A 22,175-nucleotide genomic window follows, 5' to 3' on the forward strand; every position below is an offset into this window, starting at 1 on the left:
CGCAATATTCTCTATAGTCTGGAGAATAAATCTCTCAGAGAGAAAGATCTCCATCCTCCTAGAAGTGCTGAAACTGCAGACAGAGAAGAAACCAGTAGAGCTGATAGACTGGACAGATGAAGAGAGTGAAGTGAGGGGATTCCTCCAGTGCCTGCCCTACATCTCACAGCTCAGGTGAGAGTCTCATGGAAAAATACCACCTTGTGTTTGATTTAGTTTCTGTAATGCGGTTCGTTGTTGTGGGAAAGAGGAGGCAGGAACCAGCGGACAATCAACAGACTTTAAAAGGGTGGTTTACTGCTTTTTTATTTGCATGATTGTGTTTATGGGGTGCAACTTGTCTACGTGTTTTTTTTTTTAATTATTATTATTTATTTTTTTAAAGCCTTATTTTTCATAAATTTCACCTTTAATGCAAGCCGCTTTCTCCTCTGTCATTTGAACGATCGTTTTACATCCTGACTCTATGAAACCACTCCCTCCGAAACAGGCAATGGTCTCAGATTGGTTAGTTGGGCCGGTGTGTTGTAATTGGCTAAACTGTGGTGCACGTTGTCCAGAAGCTTCATGCCGACTACCTTTAAAAGCAAAAGTTGCATGTGCTGCGGTCAAATGTAAATAATGGTGTCAATACTGCCGTATCAGTTTGAGCCAGAATCCGACCCAGAAAGCGGCGATGAAGAGAGGCAAACAGAACCTGCCCAAACACGGCTCTTACAAAACGTTTCTGAATGGTACATTTTTATTATTATTATTATTATATTCTATTCTACTATTATTATATAAGAATTTTGATACGCTGTTACTTGGAAATGCTACTGCTGCTTGTTAGCTTTCGAGATACGTTTTTCTCCTGATTAAACATTTAATATAACTAAATAAATGACTAAGTAATACCATTTTTTAAAGTTATTGTTTTATCGATATAATGAACAACCGTTTATCTATTCACAAACTTAGTTTACTCTGTGTATCGTTTTCTTTAGGCGTACATGTGGCAACTGTGTAAAAACCGTACCGTACACTGATAACAGCAGCTGAAGTTTGCTGTTTTATAAGGCCTACATATAATTTTTTAATTTTATACACGTCTGTCACACAAAATAGCATCAAACTAACTGGCTACTATAAGCAAACAGCGTTGGCATTGGTTTACGTTCTTGATCAAATCGAAAAATTACGTCATAAGGTATACATGGAAAATACATTTACAAAATTAGTACATAATTACAAATTCAGGTCCAAAATGTTTGTATGCGTTTGTCATAGACACACAAAATAGTGGCTACTAAAGCTAACGCTGGCATTTGTTTACATCCATACACTAAAACATTACGTCTAAAATTATACATACAAATACATTTAAAATGATTAAGTCTTACATTCAGGTTGTGGCCCAACAACTGCGGCCTTTGGTTTTAAAGTTGGAACTGCTTCATGTTTTAGTAACAGTTTCTTGTTGAATCTGGCATTGAATTAGTGGAGAATCTGAAAGCTGTCTTCCGTAAAATGCGCAGCACAGAGAGCTAAATTACGATTGTAATTTTCAGGAACATAATCATACATAAATTTTAGCCATTGTTGGTGAACTACAATATCCTTGGGAAGCCAGAAGACAGAATACCTGACAGCTGGGTGAAAATAGCACACTTTCGAAGGCATGGCAACAGCTCTTCGACAAAGCCGCAGAAATATGGCCATGCCCCCTTTTTCGCATATTCGGAGGGAGGGTTGATGTAAATGTATAGGTTATGCTGCGTTCCAGGCAGGTTTTTGAGCACGTAAATCACGACTTCAAACCACGACTTACGACTTTGTAGCATTCCAGGTCATTCACGCCAAACTACCTAGATGTAAACAAACCAGCATGGCGGACGTTACGGGGCTCACGTGCATTTGTAATAGTTTCTAACGCCAAATGTGCTTCCTTGTTTATTTGTGGGAAAAGCTGACGAGGAAAAATAACGCATGAGGCAAGATAAGCTGTTATACCTTTTATTTTATTTTATTTTTATTTTTGGAAATGTATTTGGTATTAATTTATCCTTGCACTCAATGGACTGAAAACTAGTTACGTTATATTGTCCAGTGTATTCTCACCGTGTACTGCCTGCAGAAACACTGCATCCGTAGGGGCTGTCATTGGTTCGCGGGCTATGTGATGTCAGAACTCGTAACTGGGAGTACATCGGTCTAGTACGAGTTCACGGGTGGAAAGTCACGGGTTTGACTGCCGTTCCAGTGCACTTTCACGGGTATAAGGTTGGAAAAACATGAGTTACAGGTTGCCTGGAACGCGGCATTAGTTACGTATAAAACCCGGTAAGTATCTCGATGTAGTCCCAATTGAGTCATTTTTGTAGGAATTAAACTAAAGATGATATCTATGCTGACGTTGAACTTTCAGCGCAGCAAAATTACACACTATTTAAAATTAAAAAAGTGAAATCGCAAACAACCACCCCTTTAATAACAAAATAAAACAAACACAAATGACTGCTGTCACATGTAATAAAACAAACATAAGTTCAGACCTGTTCCTTTCTCGATCTTCACAGTCATCGCTTCTCCTTTATGCTTCCGCTCCTCCGTGTGAGATACGAGACCGGTGCGTCTCACAGGTGTTGTTCATCATTAATCATGCCACTGGCCTCGCCCTTTTCTCTCACATCCCTCGACCTTGTTCTGTTCGCCACAGTTTCCATTTGGCCACTCACTTCATTAGATCATGTAAATATTTGTGTGAGTGCAGTAAAGTCAATTTCTCATGAACTGACTGAATTCAAATGCAGCTGTGTTAATCCCATTACAGCTGTGAGTAGAACCTCATATGTTGACCCCTCACACCTTTCTCACCACTATATTTTACGATGAATGTATTGATCTATCATAACTTTTGTGTCTTCCCAGATTTGATTGTTTTGTGTTCGAGAAGAAGCAAAGCTTTTTCCAATTACTGGTGAATCTGACTGTTGCTGCATCGAAGTTTGAAACTACTGGAGAAAATTACACTGAAATGTTCAGATCTGTGTGTAGCTACACATCCTTTCCCTTCAGTGAAAACTACACTAACTATCAGTGTGATTTCCTGCTGGATTTGTACTTACATGTGAAGGACTATGAGACTCAAACAGGCAGGAGTGTCCTTCCAGCATTACAGCCAGTTTATCAGTCAGCTCCTGCAGTCTGGAGAATAAAGCTCTCAGAGAGAAAGATCTCCATCCTCCTAGAAGTGCTGAAACTGCAGACAGAGAAGAAACCAGTAGAGCTGAGAGACTGGACAGATGAAGAAAGTGAAGTGAGGGGATTCCTCCAGTGTCTGCCCTACATCTCACAGCTCAGGTAAAAGTTAAGTTTTTTTTTTTTGTCTTTTAATGTGTTTATTAAATCTCTGTTTGTTTGTTTTTTTCAGTGTTCAAAATCAGATATTATAGATACTGTGTTTTGCTTTTGAAGTCCTATATTTGACTGCTAAAAATAGCCTCACCTGCAGTAAAAAAAAAAAAAAAAATCATAAGTGCCAGTGTGTAATTATTCTCTTTCTACAGATTTTCTCCTCAACAGAAGGGATCTTCCATTGAGACAGAAATGAAAAAAAGGTTACTGGCATTGAATCAGTCTTTTCAAGTGCCTAGTTTACCAAAGGAAATTATAGAACTATCTATGGAGACATTATTCTCATACATGTACTATGGGAATTGGGATTTTCTGCTGGATCTTTACTTGCATGTGAAGGACTATGAGTTTCAAACGGGCAAAGATGTCCTTCCAGTGTTTCATCCAATTTATCAGTCAGCTCCTGCAGTCTGGAGAATAAAGCTTTCAGAGAGAAAGAGCTACACCCTCCTAGAAGTGCTGAAACTGCAGACAGAGAAGAAACCAGTAGAGCTGATAGACTGGACAGATGAAGAGAGTGAAGTGAGGGGATTCCTCCAGTGCCTGCCCTACATCTCACAGCTGAGGTAAGAGTGCAGTTACTGTCATCGTTACTGTCTTTACAGTGTGTCTAATCGTTTTTTAGGAAGCCTCCGGACTGAGCTGACATTATGTTATGGTAATGGACGTATAGCTTCTGACAGGCCAATCTGCCCAATCACCTGAGACTGTGCCTTCTCCCCCCCTTGTCCCTCACCAGCTGGGCGATCTCCTCCGCGGTGCCCGGCGGCGACGCTGGATGGCACCGCGGATTACCCACAGCCGCGAGGACCCTCAGACAGCGCGTTCCTTTTCTTTCCAGGTTTTGGCACCAGTGTAGCAAGGTTCAGGGAAGTAGGAGGCAGGAACCGGATAACAATCAAAAATAAAGCTTTATTTAAATGAAAAGAACAAACAAAATACCTGCCAGCAGTCCCTCATGGAACTGCTGGCTACCCAAAATAAAATATAAAATACAAACAAAAGCAGGCCTGTTCCCCTCCCGATCATCCATCCGTTGCTCCCCCTTTGTGCTTCCGCTCCTTCGTGAGAGATGCGAGACCGGTGTGCTTCACAGGTGCTGCTCATTAGCAATCCCACCACCTGCCTTGCGACGTTCTCTCATGTCCCTCGGCCGTCCTGCTCACCATAAATAACTAATCATGAAACATGATTGGGGAATCGCTGCTATATGGCTGCTATACTCGAACGGCCTGTTGCCCCACGGCCTGCTGCAGTGCCATTCTTCCCGGAAGTGCATGAGGAGCTTAGTCTTGGCTGGGCCCTCGTGCAACCAGACGTTCGCAACCTCGCTCCTCCATCCTCACCACCCTTGATGGCGGGGCAGCGCACGGGTATGAGGGATTCCCCCCTGTGGAGCTGTCGGTCGCGATGAATGTTCCGACTGGAACATGTTCCGACTGGTGAAAGATCCTATCGGGCTTCTCACGCCTCTAGTAGATTGTTGCCACTGGCACTTCCGGGGGAGAGGTCAGAGCCCCCTCGGGCGGTTCCTGTCGTCTCCTTCAGGTCACCGCCTGAGGATCAGATGGTGGATCACCCTTGATGGTGGGGCAGCGCACGGGTATGAGGGAATCCCCCCAGTGGAGCTGTCGGTCATGATGCAGCTGTGTCCGAAGACCGCTTCCACTTGGCGGGGTGCCCCTTCACTCCCCTCCCATTCTTGTAGGTTTTCCTCTGGTCTGACCAGTGATGACTACATGGCATGTGGAGACGCCGCCCTGCAGCTCCACGTCCAGACCCTGCTTTCGGTGGCTATCGGAGCCGGGTCCCTGTCTTCCACCTCGCTGCTCCTCCGCGGGTACGCCGGTGGTTTTGGTGGGTCTATTGAGTCGGTGCCTAGAAGCTTGGCTAGTGCTTCCGGGTTCATCCTGATGGCTCATCCACACCATTGGGTTCGGCTATGCAATTCAGTTTGCACGCCGGCCTGCCAGGTTCAGGGGTGTCCACTTCACCCGTGTGCAGTTGAGGGAACTGGGACAAGAGCAAACCTTGCCCCGTGCAGAGGATCTCTTATCTCGGTATGGAGTTGGACTCGGTCGCCCAGACCTCACCTAGGAACACGTCCAGTCAGTGCTCACCTGCCTCAGGTCCTTTCGAGGCAGGACAGCGGTTCCACTGAAACAATTTCAGAGGCTCCTTCAGAGCCACACTAATGCCGCTTGGCCTGTTACAAATGAGACTGCTCCAGCACTGGCTTCACGATAGAGTCCCGAGTTGGGCGTTTCAGAGTGGCACGTTCCGGGTCAAAGTGACCCCGCACTGTCGCCAAACCTTCTCCCCATGGTCGGATCCTGTGTTTCTTAGGGCCGGAGTACCCCTAGTCCAGGTTTCCAGGCATGCTGTGGTTTTCACAGATGCTTCTGCCATGGGGTGGGGGGCCACGTGCTTTTCTCAGTCCCGTCCACGCCCTGTGGGTTTATATTGACAGAACACAAAGCTTCAGGACCTCAGATCAGCTCTTTGTCTGTTAGAGAGGCCAGCAGAATAGGAAGGCTGTCTCCAAGCAGAGGTTAGCTCACTGGTTAGTGGATGCTATCACTCGAGCGTATGAGGCTATTGGTGAGCCTTGTCCTCCCAGGTTACGCGCTCACTCTACTAGAGATGTTGCCGCTTCCTGGGCTTTGGCTCAAGGTGCCTCGCTGACAGAAATTTGTAGAGCTGCTGGGCTGGGTGACACTGAACACGTTCGCTAGATTCTATAACCTACGTGTAGAACCTGTTTCCTTCCGAGTACTCGCTACTGCCAGTGGTGCGAGGGAATAGGTTGTGTTGGCTTGCTACGCCACTCCGTGCCTCGGCCGGATATGTCATTTTGTTCCATTGGCGCCCTACGTCGGTGTGCCTCATGAGTTCCTCCATCACCTATCCGGTGCCAGGTGTGGCGGACCGCCGGCACCAGATCTGCTACCTCTAAGGGAGTTGTTTGTAGACTGGGTGTTTTTTTCAGTGGTCTCTTCAGTGAGCCATAATTTCCATGTGCAGTTCAGCCTTGCCTTTCCCTTGACCAGGGGTGCCCAACCCTGCTCCTGCCGATCGACTGTCCTGCACAGTTTATCTCCAACCCTAATCAAACACACCTGAAGCAACCAATTAAGGTCTTCAGGATCACTTGAACATTAAAGGCAGGTGTGTGTGATTAGGGTTGGAGATGAACTGTGCTGGACAGTCGACTGGCAGGAGCAGGGTTGGGCACCCCAGCCCTTGACAGACTCGTTCTGTCGTCCCTGTTCCCTTGGATTGGGACTACCTCAGGGACTGCCATCCACATAGACACATCCCCCTGGGCTAGTACATGTGTGTATTCCAGGCCTTCATCAGGCGGCTGGCTTCCGCAGCGTTCCCTTCTATTTTACAGGTTTGGGCACGCTTCCCAATGTTAACCAATGTCCACTGAACGGGTCATGCGGAACAGCAGTGTGACTCCCTAGCTAGCTCCACTATTTGTTACGACACGTCGGAGTTCCCAGGACGAAAGGGAACGTCTCGGTTATGTATGTAACCCTTGTTCCCTGAGTACAGTTGGAGCTTTTAAATGGAACTCTATAACTTTTTTTCTGTTTAATTGACTACATTTTAGTTTTCCGTTTGGGTGACAGCATTTTAGTAGTGCTAGAACTGATATGTGTATGTGGGTGTTTGGATGAGCTTTGCCTATGTTTTGCATGCTTGACATTAAATGCAGTATACAGGTGAAACTCGAAAAAGTAAAATATCGAGCAAAAGTTACAATTTTGATGATTATGGCTTACAGTTTATGAAAGCCCCCAAATTAAAAATCTCAGAAAATGTGAATATTACAAGAAATCAATAAAAAAAGGATTTTAAATGAAGAAATGTCAGCCCTCTGAAAAGTATAATCATGCATATGTACATAGTTAAATATACTAAATATATTAGTTTTACCTTTTAATTTGAATTACATGAACTGTTGCATATTCTAATTTTTCGAGTTTCGTCTGTATAAATCGCTTTGGAATATAAATTGCATGCTATATGATAAAAAAACACACCTTGCATTCTGGAAAAAAAAACTTAACCAGCATTGAACAATAAAGTAAAATAATATTTCTTTGTCTCCACAGCTTTAACGTGTGTTTGTTTGATGATGAGAAACAAACAACTGCCGTTCAGTTTCTGGTGAATCTGAGTGTTGCAGCATCAGAGCGTGATGAAGCTACAGGAGAGTGTTTTACTGTGCTGTTAATATCTGTGTGCAGCTACACATCTTTCCCCTGTGACATTAATGACTGCAAAAACTGTGGCCATAGTTGTTATGTGGAGTGTCAGACTAAACGCTCTGATTTTCTGCTGAATCTATACTCGTACATGAAGAACTATAAAATTCAATCAGGCCGGCGTGTCCTTCCAGCATTACAGCCAGTTTATCAGTCAGCTCCTGCAGTCTGGATCATAGATCTCTCAGAGAGAAAGATCTCCATCCTCCTAGAAGTGCTGAAACTGCAGACAGAGAAGAAACCAGTAGAGCTGAGAGACTGGACAGATGAAGAGAGTGAAGTGAGGGGATTCCTCCAGTGTCTGCCCTACATCTCACAGCTCAGGTGAGACTCTCATGGATACTCACAGTTTGATTCAGTTTATTATTATAATCCAGCATACCATTATTGATTCAGTTTATTATTATTATTAATTTTGTCATTTTTGTGCATTAATAAAAAATGTTGTCAATTTAGATTAATTTGAAATATATTTTTGTCAGAACCATTATTGATGTAAGCTTAAATTGTTCCTAATGTTTACATTCACTTGAGATGAATTGACTGCATTACATTAATAATGAGCCAAAACACACTGAGAGCAGAAAAGTAATTAATTTAATATTTCATGTCCATGCACTTGAACATACTGTATATTTAAGTGGTCTTGACATGATTTTTGTAATTATTTTTATATTTTCACTTAATTATAATACAGTTAAATTATAAATACAGTCATATATTCAAAAAGATTATTTTCAACCCTCATTTTGAACTTTTGTCACATACACTCGGTTTAAGTGTTGCATCTCCTAAGGCTTGTCCGTAAATGGCCACTGTTATGATTGGCTAAGGTAATTTCATAGGAAAAAGTATCCGTGCCTCCAATATTGCACGTGAGTGTTTAAAAACAACAACAACAACAACAACAAAAAAAAACATTGACCATAATCATACTGTAAAACTGCCATTTGCAGGCAAAGCATTATGAATTTGTTTACATTTGTTTTGTTATGAAGTTGTTTACTTGCGCTTTATGATGTGCTGCTCTCAGATCCAATAGTGTTGGCATTGCTCTATCTTCCAATAAACGTTTCTTTGCAAACTCTGCATTAAATTGTGCCTGATCACAAACCGAAGTCTGTAGTGAAATGGGCAGAACAAACATAATCTTCCATCATGATCCTAGACATTGTTTAATAATAAACCATCCATTCGTTCCTAATGCTGGAGTCCTTCAGAAGGTTGTGTAGATCTTCCTTGACATCTTAATATTTAACTAGTTTAAAATTTGCAGTAAGCTTCAGGTGCCTGTTAACATGAGTAGCTCTATGATCTTGGGTGACCTGCTCTCTCTTTCTTGTCATGCTGTTGTTCTTCCTCTGCTGGCCAGGATATCAAAATTAAATGGTAAAATAGGCGTTGATGTGTTGTTGTGGAGTTGGTCAGATGAAAATATCTACTATAGTCTAATGTCACAGTGTGGAGGAAATAGAAAACAAGTCATCTGGCAGCTTGATTTCAGTTTATCCTGATTTTTGGGGGTCTGGAAAGTTTTTTTTCGCATTGTACAATGACATATGTCAAACGATCAAAGATTTGATTCCTCATTCCATAAATGCTTTATTGGTCAACAAATATAATACTGTTGTGGCTGATTCACCAGAGAAAAGGGGAAAAGTTTGGCTACTAATATCGACTTTGGTAACTAGGAATGTATGTTTTAGACAAGAAGTCTTAGCTCGGCAATACCTCTTCTGAAACGTGTTGGTCTTGTGTTTTGGTGACGAACAACAGGAGCTGGCAACACATCTGTTTGTGATCAGCGGTTCTGTGTTTCCTGCGTTTATAATGTTTTCTTCCACACAGCGAGACTGACAACTGATATGTCAATATATTTTGGTTTCTGGATATCTGGGGAATAAATGGTATTGGTGGACAGTGTAAATGCAACCAAAGTGTTACTAATGCATCTGTAATGGTGGAGCAACCGTCTGTCTGACAAAGAGTTACATTAACAGCAACTGAATCTGTTAATTAATAATTTAGAACTTCTGATTTCAGGAAATGTTTTAAATTACTGCATTTGTTTCATTGTTTCGCAGTTTATTTGTAGATATGCACTCTTTTTTTTGTTTGAAAAATGTAATTGATTTCAACTAGTGTGATTCTATTTGCCAATAATCATTTGATATTTTGCTACAAAAAAAATCCAAAGAGCAAAAGTGAAAATTAAAGATTATAATAAAAATATTTGTTCATCACTTTTCACTGTTCAATTACACTGACCTTAGGTATTGTCTGACAAACTGTTTGATTCATTTAAATTATCATTATTTGTCTCCTTTGTCGTCTCTAACTGATTGTTGTTTATTCTTTCTTTAGATTTGTTGAACCACAGAATAAATCATCTGAATCATGGGAGAAAAGAAAGAGATCTTTTATTCTGGATTTGTGTCTGCAAGCTGTTCTCCATCAGAAAGAGACAATAGAAGAAACTGTGAAGAAACTGTTGTCATCTGTGAATTATGAGAGGTGTGATTTCCTGCTGGATCTGTGTTCACATGTGAAGGATTATGAGACTCAAACAGGCAGGAGTGTCCTTCCAGCATTACAGTCAGTTTATCAGTCAGCTCCTGCAGTCTGGAGAATAAAGCTCTCAGAGAGAAAGATCTCCATCCTCCTAGAAGTGCTGAAACTGCAGACAGAGAAGAAACCAGTAGAGCTGATAGACTGGACAGATGAAGAGAGTGAAGTGAGGGGATTCCTCCAGTGTCTGCCCTACATCTCACAGCTCAGGTGAGAGTCATATGGGCAAATACACTCATAGTTTCATTGTTTATTTTAATGTTGTCATTTGCATTAATAAATAATGTAATTTTAGATTAATACATTTTTAATAAATTTATGTTAAGTTCCCAAGTTTTTTTTATAAGTCCAGCACATCCCAATTTTCAAGGTCATTATGTATAAAAACACAAAATTTCCATTCCCATGCTGGTGTTGCTGGTCTGTTTTGAACATGTATTCATTCTAGTTCTCACATGTAACAAAAATGTTCACTGTTTTTGTAGGTTACCTCCTTCACAGAATGAATACTTGAAAGTAACTGACTGGAGATTGAAATTAATGGTACTTGATATGTGTCTGCAAGTGCCTGTTTTAAAGAATGAAATCACAAAGACATCAATGGATACATTATACTCTTACATATCCTATGGAAATTGTGATTTCCTGTTGGATCTGTATTTGCATATGAAGGTCTATGAGACTCAAACAGGCAGGAGTGTCCTTCCAGCATTACAGGTCATTTTTCAGTCATTGTCTGCAGTCTGGAGAATAAATCTCTCAGAGAGAAAGAGCTCCATCCTCCTAGAAGTGCTGAAACTGCAGACAGAGAAGAAACCAGTAGATCTGATAGACTGGACAGATGAAGAGAGTGAAGTGAGGGGATTCCTCCAGTGTCTGCCCTACATCTCACAGCTCAGGTGAGAGTCTCATGGAAAAATACACTCATAGTGTGATTCAGTTGATTTTAATGTCGTCATTTAAATGCATTAATAAACAATATAGTTAATTTAAATGAATTAGAAAAACATTTATGTCTGATTCTGTAAACGTAATTTCTATTGTTTTAAAGGGCACCTATTATGCCCCTTTTTACAAGATGTAATATTGGTCTCGGGGGTCCCCAGAATGTATTTGTGTAGTTTAAGCTCAAAATACCCCACAGTTAATTTAATATAACCATTTGAAAATGTCATTTTGGACCTGCTTAAAAATGAGCTGTTATGGGTGTATACCACCTTAATGCAAATGAGCTGCATATCCCTGCCCTGCCTTTGGATGAGGGCGTAACATGAAACCTATGGCAGTCGGTAAGCAGAAGGGGAGAGTGAGAGACGCGCGGTTTTAAATGTCATTCAGCGTACGTTTGAATCAGAATATATAAATAATACTAAGAGACTCAGGCAGAATAAACACATGAGAATGGACCAGTATGTCTCGGTATGGTTATTTGATACATTTATGTAATTATAGAGTTGTTATCGCGTCTTTTTGCATTTATGGATGTGCAACACATAGACACACACACACAAACACTAATGCTGGGGCATTTTTTTGAAACTACATACACATTCTGTGATAAAGTTTGCTACGTACAAGCGAAATTACATTTATGTGAGGGACCTGTGGCGTCATGTTTACTTGTCATACAGGTGCTTCTGTGGCAAATGTGAGAAGATGGCTAACTTACAGAACAACAACATATATGCAGTTTTTAATACAATATCTTTAAATATACATTTATAAACGTGTGGTTACACACTATACAAACAATGTTTAAATTATATACACAGACATTCTACGACGACAACAACTTTAGATGCATAATTTGTTGTTGAATTGGCTGACAGACTGAAATGACTATTTGCTCATAAAATAATCGTCTTAAAATCATAAAATACACTTACTAGAGGTGACGTTGGATCGCAAACAGTAGACGACAATCCACACTTGAGGATTAATTTTTAAGCCACAACAACAGGATTAACCCACGAGTCCACGACAGAACACTTAAGGCGGGCATACACTGTGCGATTTTCGTCCGATTTTGAGCCGAATTCTGACTCGTGCGACTCATTTTCGTGTCGGACCGATTTTCAGCTTTGTCGTGCGTCGTTTGTCGTGCAGTGTTTGTGCAGTGTACAGGGAGAAACGAGAGGCGATTAACCTCTCGCGATCGACAATCGGATGGTCGGATGAATTTCTGGCATGTCAGAAATTTTGGTCGCTCCTCGTGACTATATCGCACAGTTGAAGCAAAGCTACGAACGATTGCCCTAAACGCAGTGTTTTTTCCCTCACTGCACCTGCGCGAAAACAGAAGTTTAACCATTTCATCTGCAGCAAAAATAAAATTAACATAAAAACGAGCTACAAATTACTGTTGCTTACCTCCAGTTCGTGTTGCAAAATGGATATTACCCACCGTCTTCAAGCCACCTGATATGTAACACCTCATTATTTTGTCAAACAATGTTTTTGAAATAAACCTGTTTTTAATTTTCATTGATGATTAATAATGGCAATGTTCGGACATATTATAGACGGTTAATAGTTATTTTATATATAATTCATTGTAATCGACCTAAATGTTTTAGAAAATTTTTAATGAGGAGTAAGATTAATATTTTATTATCCTCACAGCACGTTGGTTATGTGCTGTGAAAATATTGCGTGGCAAATTAATTATAATAGCGGATCAATTTAATAGTAAAATTAGCCTATAGGCCTTCCCTAATAATGATAATATAATAATAATAATAATTAAATGCATAAATTGAAAATACTAAATCATGTTGATACTGATAGCAGATGCTTGTTTTGACAATATCTCTGGATACATACACGTAAATAGGCGCAATCCAGGGGTTATCGCAGATATTACACGTATAGTGTGAGCAGTGAAGTCGCAGCTCGACGATCGGACCGTACAGTGTGAGCACATAAATCCTGAACTTTGGCTTTGCATCGCATGCGATTTACTCGTTCAGTGTGAGTAGGTACCTTGCTGAAATCGCACAGACATCGCACAGTGTATGCCCGCCTTTATGATTCCAAGAGACATTATCGGCTGTCTTTGAAACAATGGAGGATGGTGTAGTACAGATCACCGAGGGCGGGGTCTAGGCCACAACCACACTGTCAATCAAACCCCTTTCTCACTTTCTACGTCACAAAGAGCTGAATCTTAGAACAGCTCGTTCTGAGACAGTGCACATGATTTATTGAGATTGAAAAAAAAAACACTGGGTGGATTTTTATCATTCTAGGGTGGTTTTGCTCACACACTGCCAACACACATTTATGTTCAAACACCATGTAAAAGTGAATTTTCCATAATAGGTGCCCTTTAATGTAGCTGAAGATTTTAGCTGTAAGACTGTAAGACAGATCTGTTGTTTTGATTTTTAGTTCCCACTGTTTAAATTCACTTGAGATGGAACTGACTGTATTTACATTACTATTGAGCCAAAACACACTGAGAGCAGAAAAGTGATGAAATCAACCCTTTTTTTCATGATCGTGCACTTGAACAGATTTAAGGGGTCTTTACTTAATATTTGTAATTATTTTAATATTTTCACTATTTTAAATACAGTTATGTGACTGGTCACGGAAAGTAGGGACACAAGTCGGTTCTGGGTCATTTTGAGTTATTCATGGATTCTGAAAGTGTAGTCTCCAAGCTTTCCAATGATATGTAACACATGGAAATCTGATAATATTTGGATAAGTTGTGGCCATTTGAAGGTAGGCACTCAGAAAAGCTCAAAGATGAGAAAACGGCCTCTAAAGATTGTGCAGTTTTCACCTCTCTGTCCTGCTGGGAGTCACAATAGGGCTCATTTACATCTCATTTAGCCATACCCCCTGTAAAGCTCCCCCTGTAAAGCACAGGGGGGAGCAACAAGGTCAGGAAAATGTGCCATCAAATAAAAAAAAAAGTTTGCAAACAGGTAATAAATAAATAAATGTCTCTTAGGATCTACCGATAAAACTGTAATCAACTATTTATGTACACTGAATAAAAGATAAGATCTAGAGCAGGGGTCATCTGAGAGCTACTTTTTAAAAATGAAATTGGCTTAGAGCTACTCATGTAATACAATACTTAAATCTCTTTTATTATCTCTTATAACTCTCATATTAACAGCTATCCAAACTGTTTTAGAAATAAACAAGTTTTTGTAGGACTTTATACAGTATGTCACCCTTAAGTGACAGATACAATTTTTTTTAAAATTGTACTTTGCACATTATACTGTAATTATCCACAAGTTTCCTACGCCCCATGAGGCCTTGCGTCAAAAGTGGGCGCGACTTCCGGTTGGAAGTAAACAAAGCGCGATTTGACATGCTTGACACTCTTTCATTCAACAGTTGACAGTCATTCAAGTTATAGCGATCCAAACTAGCTAACGATGTGGGAACACAACCTCAACTAAATTAAAAAGGGTGAAATAACACTACCTTTACCCTCCACAGTAGTTGATTGGGAATATTATTAACATTATTAATAATCAATACTCATCAAGGCATGGTGACAGACAGTTGTGCGAGCTGACAAACAATTAAAATAAAAAATACACACTTAGTCATTGTGCTTTGAAGTTTATTCAAAATTATAAATGAATGTGCTACTTGAATACATTAACTGGCACATTTGGTATTCTGTCAACACAGACTTTGATCCTGAGTTTAGGTGTAACATCAGTAGAGAACAGCCAAACACATGCTGATAGAGTTTATAGAACATTAAGAATTTAAACAAATGTACACAGGAAGATTCGTCGTCTTTTGGGAGGTGATGGAAACTTCAGTCGTTGGTAGGATCACTGTGATTTCGTTTTCAGCTTATGTTCAAAACAATCCCGTTTAAGCCACTAAATGAGTTTAGTCCGGCTATACATACAACCGCGAACAGCACATGTTGTCCCTGAGCTCCGTAACGACATCTCTCATAAAGATTTGCGTCTTTAAATAGTAAAATAATTCTCAGAAAAACAGCTAGCCTCTTCGCTAACTAACACACAAAATACCATTGGAATGCTACTTCCGCTGCGTCACCGGAAGTTTCACCCACTTTATTTTTTACAGGAGTGCCCCTCGGAAACTTGTGGATAGTCAATTATTAAATCAATTATAAAATTAATTATAGTTGATTTTATAGTGCATCTTAGATGATTGAAAATTTCATTTCATAATTATAGTGACCAAAATGATCACGGTTCTCACAGAATCCTGTTCAAAAAGTACTAATAATACTACACAATAACATCAATTCACCAAGTTTTATGTCAAAAACCAGCAAATAACAAATATAATTTTTATCAATATGCACTTTTTGTTTACATAAACATTAAATTAATAATATTAAAAATGATGGCCGTAACGTTATCTACTAACATGTACAAGTTCAAATAAAATTTTGACAAAAAAGGTTTTATAGTAGATAAATTGTCTCAGGTTACGTATGTAACCCTGGTTCCCTGAGAGGCAACGAGAGCTGCGTTGGCTAACGCGATGGGAACACTCTGCGTGATTGCGACGTGAAGCGTCTGTACAATCAGTCCAATGAGAGAGTAGGACGTCAGGTGATGTCATCGACCAGGAAACTATATAGCACCCTTGGGATCAGACCACGACAGCTTCTGGAAAGGCCTGAAACAAGTCAATCAGGGCATGCAGGAAGTATGGCAAGCAAACGCAGCTCTCGTTACCTCTTAGGGAACCAGGGTTACATACGTAACCTGAGACATTCCCTTTCAAGGGAACTTCGAGCTGCATTGGCTAACGTGATGGGAACTCCATACCCACTATGCCATGCTGAGAAATGCCCGTTCTGTGTGAAGTCGAATGCGCACACTAAGAAGCGAGCAACCTAGCCCCGGGAGTGGAGAGGTCTAGGTCATAAAACCTGACAAATGTATGCGGTGAGGACCACCCTGCCGCATTACAAACGTCTTGAAGGGAAACACCCGAAATTAAAGCTTTAGAGGCAGCCATACTCCTTGTAGAATGGGCGCGGACCTCCATAGGTGAGGGACGTCCGACCGCATTATAAGCAATAGAGATAGCCTCAACTATCCACTTGCTCATCACTTGTCTCGATGCCGGGCAACCTTTCTTATTTGAACCAAAGCAGACGGATAACTGCTCTGACTTACGCAACAGGGCAGCTCTGTGGCATCCAACATAGGCATCCAATGCCCGAACTGGACATAACAGATGGAGACTTTCCTGATCTGGAGTATTGAAGGGTGGAGGACAGAAGGCCTGCAGCACAATAGGACCCATCACATTAGTAGGGACCTTAGGAATATGTCCCGGCCTAGGGTATAGAAATGCTTTAACCATACCAGGTGTGAATTCCAAACATGAAGGAGCAACCGAAAAAGCTTGTAGATCTCCAATTCTCTTAATAGAAGAAATAGCGAGAAGAAATAAAGCTTTTAAGGTGAGGAATTTTTCTGAAACCTCTTCAATAGGCTCGAAGAGAGCCAAAGCCAGACCCTCGAGTACAATGGCCAGGTCCCAAGCCGGCCTTCTGGAGTGCAAAGCAGGCCTCGGCCTCAGTGTTCCACGGAGAAAACGAGTTATTAGAGGATCTCTCCCTAGAGAAGAAGCCCCCGCAGGAGATCTAAAGGCAAATATAGCCGCAACATACACCATCAAGGTGGAGGGAGTTAGTCCAGCAGAGAAACGGTCTTGAAGGATATCGAGAACTGTACCGACCGGGCAGTCAACAGGATTTAAAGTACGTACTCCGCACCATGTAGAGAACAATTTCTATTTCAAATAATTCAGTTGTCTCGTGGAGGGAGCTCTGGATTTAAGAATGGTCTCCACGATCTCAGTTGAGAGACCAGCATTCACGAGCTAGGCCCCCTCAGAGGCCAAGCCCATAGTTTCCACAACTCGGGGCGAGGGTGAAATATTGTGTCCCCCGCCTGTGAAAGCAGGTCCCTCCTGACCGTAATCTCCATCGGAGAGCCGTCCAAGAGAGACACTAGGTCCGCAAACCATATTCTGGTCGGCCAGTGCGGGGCTACTAACAACAGATGAGCCCCTTCCTGGTGAACTCTTTCCAAAACTCCCAAGAGCATTGATATCGGGGGAAATGCATACAGGTGTAGCCTCGGCCACACCTGCACCATCGTATCCAGTCCGAGAGGAGCTGGCTGCGTGAGAGAGAACCATAACGGACAATGAGTTGTCTCCTGAGTTGCAAATAGATCGACCTGAGCCTGACCAAAGTTCTCCCATAGGAGCTCCACCACCTCCGGCTTCAGCCCCTGTCTCGACAGAATATCGGCCCCTACATTCAGATACCCCGGAATATATATTGCCCTCAGTGACAACAATTTCCCCTGGGTCCTTTGGAGGATCTGCAGAGCCAACTTGTATAATGCTCTGGACCTCAGACCCCCCTGATGGTTGATGTAGGAGACCACCGAAGTGTTGTCTGTGCGGACAAGCACATGATGGCCCCTCAGGTCTGGCAGGAAGTATTTGAGAGCCGAAACACTGCCATCATCTCTAGTTGGTTTATATGCCAAGTAGTGTTAATTTCGTTAACGAAAACTAAACGAAAATATTTTCGTCAACGCACATTTTTCACCGAACGAAAACTAGACGAGACGAGACTAAAATCCCCACTAATAAACAATAACTGGGAGTAAATCAGAAATAATTTTCGTAGACTAATAAAGACGAGACGAAAATGCAGTTTGGTAAATAAAGACTGGGCTAAAATCTATGGACATTTTAGTTCACGAACAAAGACGAGAAGAAAATTACATATTATTATACGTATGATATGGTTTTGTTTTGTCAAATCCTGTCTCCTCCTCCGCCGCCTCCTCCTCGTCAGCTCTTCCGCCACACACCCACTTTCAAACCTGGAGCGGGCGGGCACAGTCAGAGTAGCCTACACAACACATGGGCTGCGTTCCAAACCGCATACTTAATGAGTAGGTACTTAATTTCAATAAGTACTTACTCATCGAGCGCTAAAAGAGTAGGTACTTTATAGCCAAATCTCGTTGAGTATGAATGCGAACCGGACATCTGCCATGTTGACGTTATCATGTGACCTACTACGCGTTATCACAAGCGCAACACCTTCATGCAATAAAAAAAATATGAACGATACGTTTAATTAATCTACCTATAAATATCTTGATATTGATGAAACTTGCTCATTTTGTTGTGGTATTGTTGAAGAAACAGCTGCCTATTTATTTTGTGAATACATTTAGGGTTGATTTAAGTTGTTATATTTTAATCCCTACTAATGTGACCAACAGTGTTATTCTAACGATATTTTTTTTTATTAAGAAACCCCAAAATCATCATCTCTTGATTATGTTGTTAATTTCTTTATTTTATACCCAAAAAGTTTCTCCTTTAAGTTTTCCTCTTTTTCTTCATGAATTTACCTCGTTTCATCCCTCAGATATAACAACAACTTTTTTTATGTATTATAAAGAACTATAATGAAGATATTTAGCCTTTATTATTGTTCTTATTTCCTGTGTATAAATATAATTTTATGTCATATTATGATACACAAACCAATGATCTTTATATTTTCTGTTTTGTCACTATGATTGTTACATAAACTATAGTATCTTTCCATGATCTTGCATATAATAAGTTTTAATTATATGAGCGACAGGTGCTCTAACACTTCATAACATCAGTAACTTGACAGCACAACCTAGAACAGCGTTTGTAATGTCTGCACAAAGGAGACGGGCAGCTGCTTGAAGATCTCTTTTGGAGAAAACTGTTGATTTTATACTCAAAAAATTTAAGTATCACTGCTTAAAAATTAATATTACCTCAGAATGAATTTCATTGTTAGCCCACCCCAAAACTTAAACAAAATAATAAAATTAAATGCTGACCAATACTTATATAACTTTTTATATTCTAAAAATATAATTTAATAAAACAAGCAAAATGTAATTTGTTTTGTAATATGACAGTAATGCATGAATTCATTTATATTGCTAAATGCAGTGAAACATCTCAATTGTCAGTCAATCGATGAATTAATGCATAAATTAATTACATTTTATATACTGACAACAATAAGAAACATGAATAAATGAGTAAAAGAACAAATAAAAGTAACCATCACAATAAACAAATGCATATACAAGTCAACACATGAAACAGCTTTATTCAAACTACAAGCATGTATTTACAGGCACTGAACCCCAAACCCTACTGCCGACTCAACACAGCGGTTCCCATTCATTGATGACAGCATTCAGCATCATGAGCCTCTCTCCACTGGATAAACACACGCGTGTTCTCCTGTCCCTGTAGACAAGATTCACATTACGAGCTCAACACTGCATTTACATGTTGAGGTTGATGTGTTAACTCACTTTTAATCCAACTTAAATGTTCCTCAATATATCAACACCAATAAGGGACAAATTAAATATATATCATGTTTAGTTACTTTATAGATGTTTTTATTCACAGCACATAATTTGTCTAATGTAAGCAGTGTTGACAACAGTGAATTATCCTACATAATAGCACACACATGTATTTTTCATGTTGGGATGTGCTCACCTGCAATACTTATACAATATTTTCCTTCCTGATGTAAATAGACATTTTAAATAAGCGTATTTAAGATGTATGGTTATGTAAATACACGTTGGAAACGTAACTTTACGCTCCCCTGTTATCAATACATAATAAAACATGCGTTTACAGCAAAATCACAACTATACTATACTGTCTAACTCCTTTAGACGTTCAACAGTTAAAACGTTTACTCTATAGTAGTTTAACACATACGATTTAAACACAAGGAACCGTATTTACTCACATTTGAAACCCCCCGCGTCGCTTATCTCCGCGATGTTGATATTGACGTATCCTCTCGCGTGGCCTCCTGGGATAGATGAGTATCATGAGTAGCCGTGGAAAAGCACTCAAAAATCTGGGCGGAAGCAGTAAGCCATCCGGGAACTTCTCGCCTACTCTTTTTATGAAAACTGATGTTTCGAACGTACTGCTTCCTTCACGTACTGTTTTCGCCTACTATATAGTAGGAAAGTAGGCATATTGGAACGCACTTAAGTCCGAATCTCGCGACAATTACTACGTCACCCAGGTAATTCTCGCCTACTCTTTTGGATTCATTCATACTTTTTTGCTCGCCTACTCTTTTTTCCATACTAAATAGTAGGGAAGTATGCGGTTTGGAACGCAGCCATGGAGCAGACAGGAGCTGGATTCACGGTGAGGCGGCGGCGACAGGTTAAAAGTAAAACATGCTTTGCACGGGGCTCGGAGAAAGAAGAGACGTGATATGGACACATTTTGTTACAATGATAAACTAACTAATGATGGCTAACTTAGCATTTAGTATCCAGGCTGGCTATGTTACGTTAGCTTCTTAGCACGTAGCGACCGTAGCCACTTGTTGATAGAATTGTATGTGAAGTTAAATTTATGCTAACTTAGATATGTTATACTGGCCGGGCAACTATAGTTTCAGTTACATTTGATTAAAGCAGACAGACGCTTTAAAAAGATTAGTTAAAAAGATTTCATACGTTCTAGCAAGCTATGCCTTGTTTCACCTTAAATACTATATACCATGTGAACTAGCTGGCAGGAAAGCACTTTTGTTGTTTTAGTTGGAGTTTTTTTTTTCTCTTCACAACATTGACCTCAAATCTATTTATTTTATTATTCTATGTGAACTAGCTTTAAACAGCCAGCACTTGTGTTAAGTTCATAATACACTTTATTTTATTTATTTGTTTCCTTTGTCAGGTGTATTTTATTTGTTTTAATGCAAGCATTTGTGTTTGTGTCTTTGAACCTTAACAATGTTCAAAATAAATATGCAAATATTGTCAGAACATCTTCCATGTCTGCATGTGTTCCTTAAAATTGTGTTTTTTATCAAAAAGATGAGAGAAAATGTTGAATTGTGAAATAATTTTAGGAAATGTTAAATATTATCTGCTGACAAAAAAGTAAAAGGTTAAAATGATGTCCTGACTAAAACTAGACTAAAATGTTGACAGTTTTTTTTGACTAAACTAAACGAATAAAATTATGTTTTCTTGGACTAAAATAAAGACTAAAATGCTCGACTTATAGTCGACTAAAACTAGACTAAATAAAAATGGGATGATGTCGACTAAATGTGATAAAAACTAACAAGCGATGCTGAAACTGGACTAAAACTGAAACTAAATTTAAAAATGGCTGGTAAAATTAACACTAATGCCAAGACTGCTGATGGTCCTGCCATAGACCTGTCGCCACTCTTGACCGCCCCCCAGTGACGGAACAACATATCGATGTTGAACCGCCAACTGCTCTGACTGAGCTAGGATCAACCAATCATCGATATAATTCAATATGCGAATGCCCTGGGATCTGAGAGGAGCCAGTGCTGCATCCACGCATTTCGTAAAAGTGCAGGGTGATAGACCTAGGCCGAACGGAAGGACCCGATACTGGTAAGCTTCGCCCCCAAAAGCAAACCTCAGGAACCTCCTGTGATGAGGATGGATGGATATGTGAAAATAAGCGTCCTTTAAGTCTATTGTGACAAACCATTCCTCTGACTGAATCTGTGACATGATCTGTTTGAGTGTAAGCATCCTGAACTTTAACTTTTGAACTCTGCTGTTTAGCTGACGCAGATCTAGAATAGGACGTAACCCACCATCTTTCTTGGGAACGATGAAGTATCGGCTGTATAACCCTGACTCTCTGCTGGTAGGAGGAACCCTTTCTATAGCCCCTTTTTGCAAAAAGCGTCATTACTTCCTGTTCCATAACCCGAGCCTGCTCGGGGACCACCACTGTGGGAAGGACCCCTAAATATCTGGGTGGACGAGAACCGAACTGAATTCTGTACCCCTTTTCTATCACATGCAGGACCCATTGAGAAATATCTGG

At 40.4% G+C, this 22,175-nt stretch overlaps 1 protein-coding gene and 1 long non-coding RNA gene across 2 annotated transcripts in view; one reads left to right on the forward strand and one right to left on the reverse strand.

The window, feature by feature from the left end:
• LOC120478946 (uncharacterized) overlaps positions 1-22,175 on the forward strand; it is a 150,968-nt gene that overhangs the window by 25,906 nt on the left and 102,887 nt on the right. Inside the window, exons 13-18 of the mRNA XM_089120794.1 lie at positions 18-174; positions 2,911-3,342; positions 3,549-3,962; positions 7,521-7,997; positions 10,038-10,451; positions 10,727-11,140. Coding sequence (XP_088976920.1) covers positions 18-174; positions 2,911-3,342; positions 3,549-3,962; positions 7,521-7,997; positions 10,038-10,451; positions 10,727-11,140 — 2,308 coding nt within the window. The remainder of the gene's footprint in view (positions 1-17; positions 175-2,910; positions 3,343-3,548; positions 3,963-7,520; positions 7,998-10,037; positions 10,452-10,726; positions 11,141-22,175) is intronic.
• On the reverse strand, positions 19,385-20,416 carry LOC120490218 (uncharacterized). The gene is made up of 2 exons (XR_016146825.1): positions 20,077-20,416; positions 19,385-19,553 (listed from the first exon to the last, which is right to left on the reverse strand). It is a non-coding gene; the product is annotated as an uncharacterized LOC120490218 (long non-coding RNA).

Source organism: Pimephales promelas, chromosome 16 (genome assembly GCF_988280905.1).
Source record: "Pimephales promelas chromosome 16, fPimPro1.hap1.1, whole genome shotgun sequence".
Lineage (NCBI taxonomy): Eukaryota > Metazoa > Chordata > Actinopteri > Cypriniformes > Leuciscidae > Pimephales > Pimephales promelas.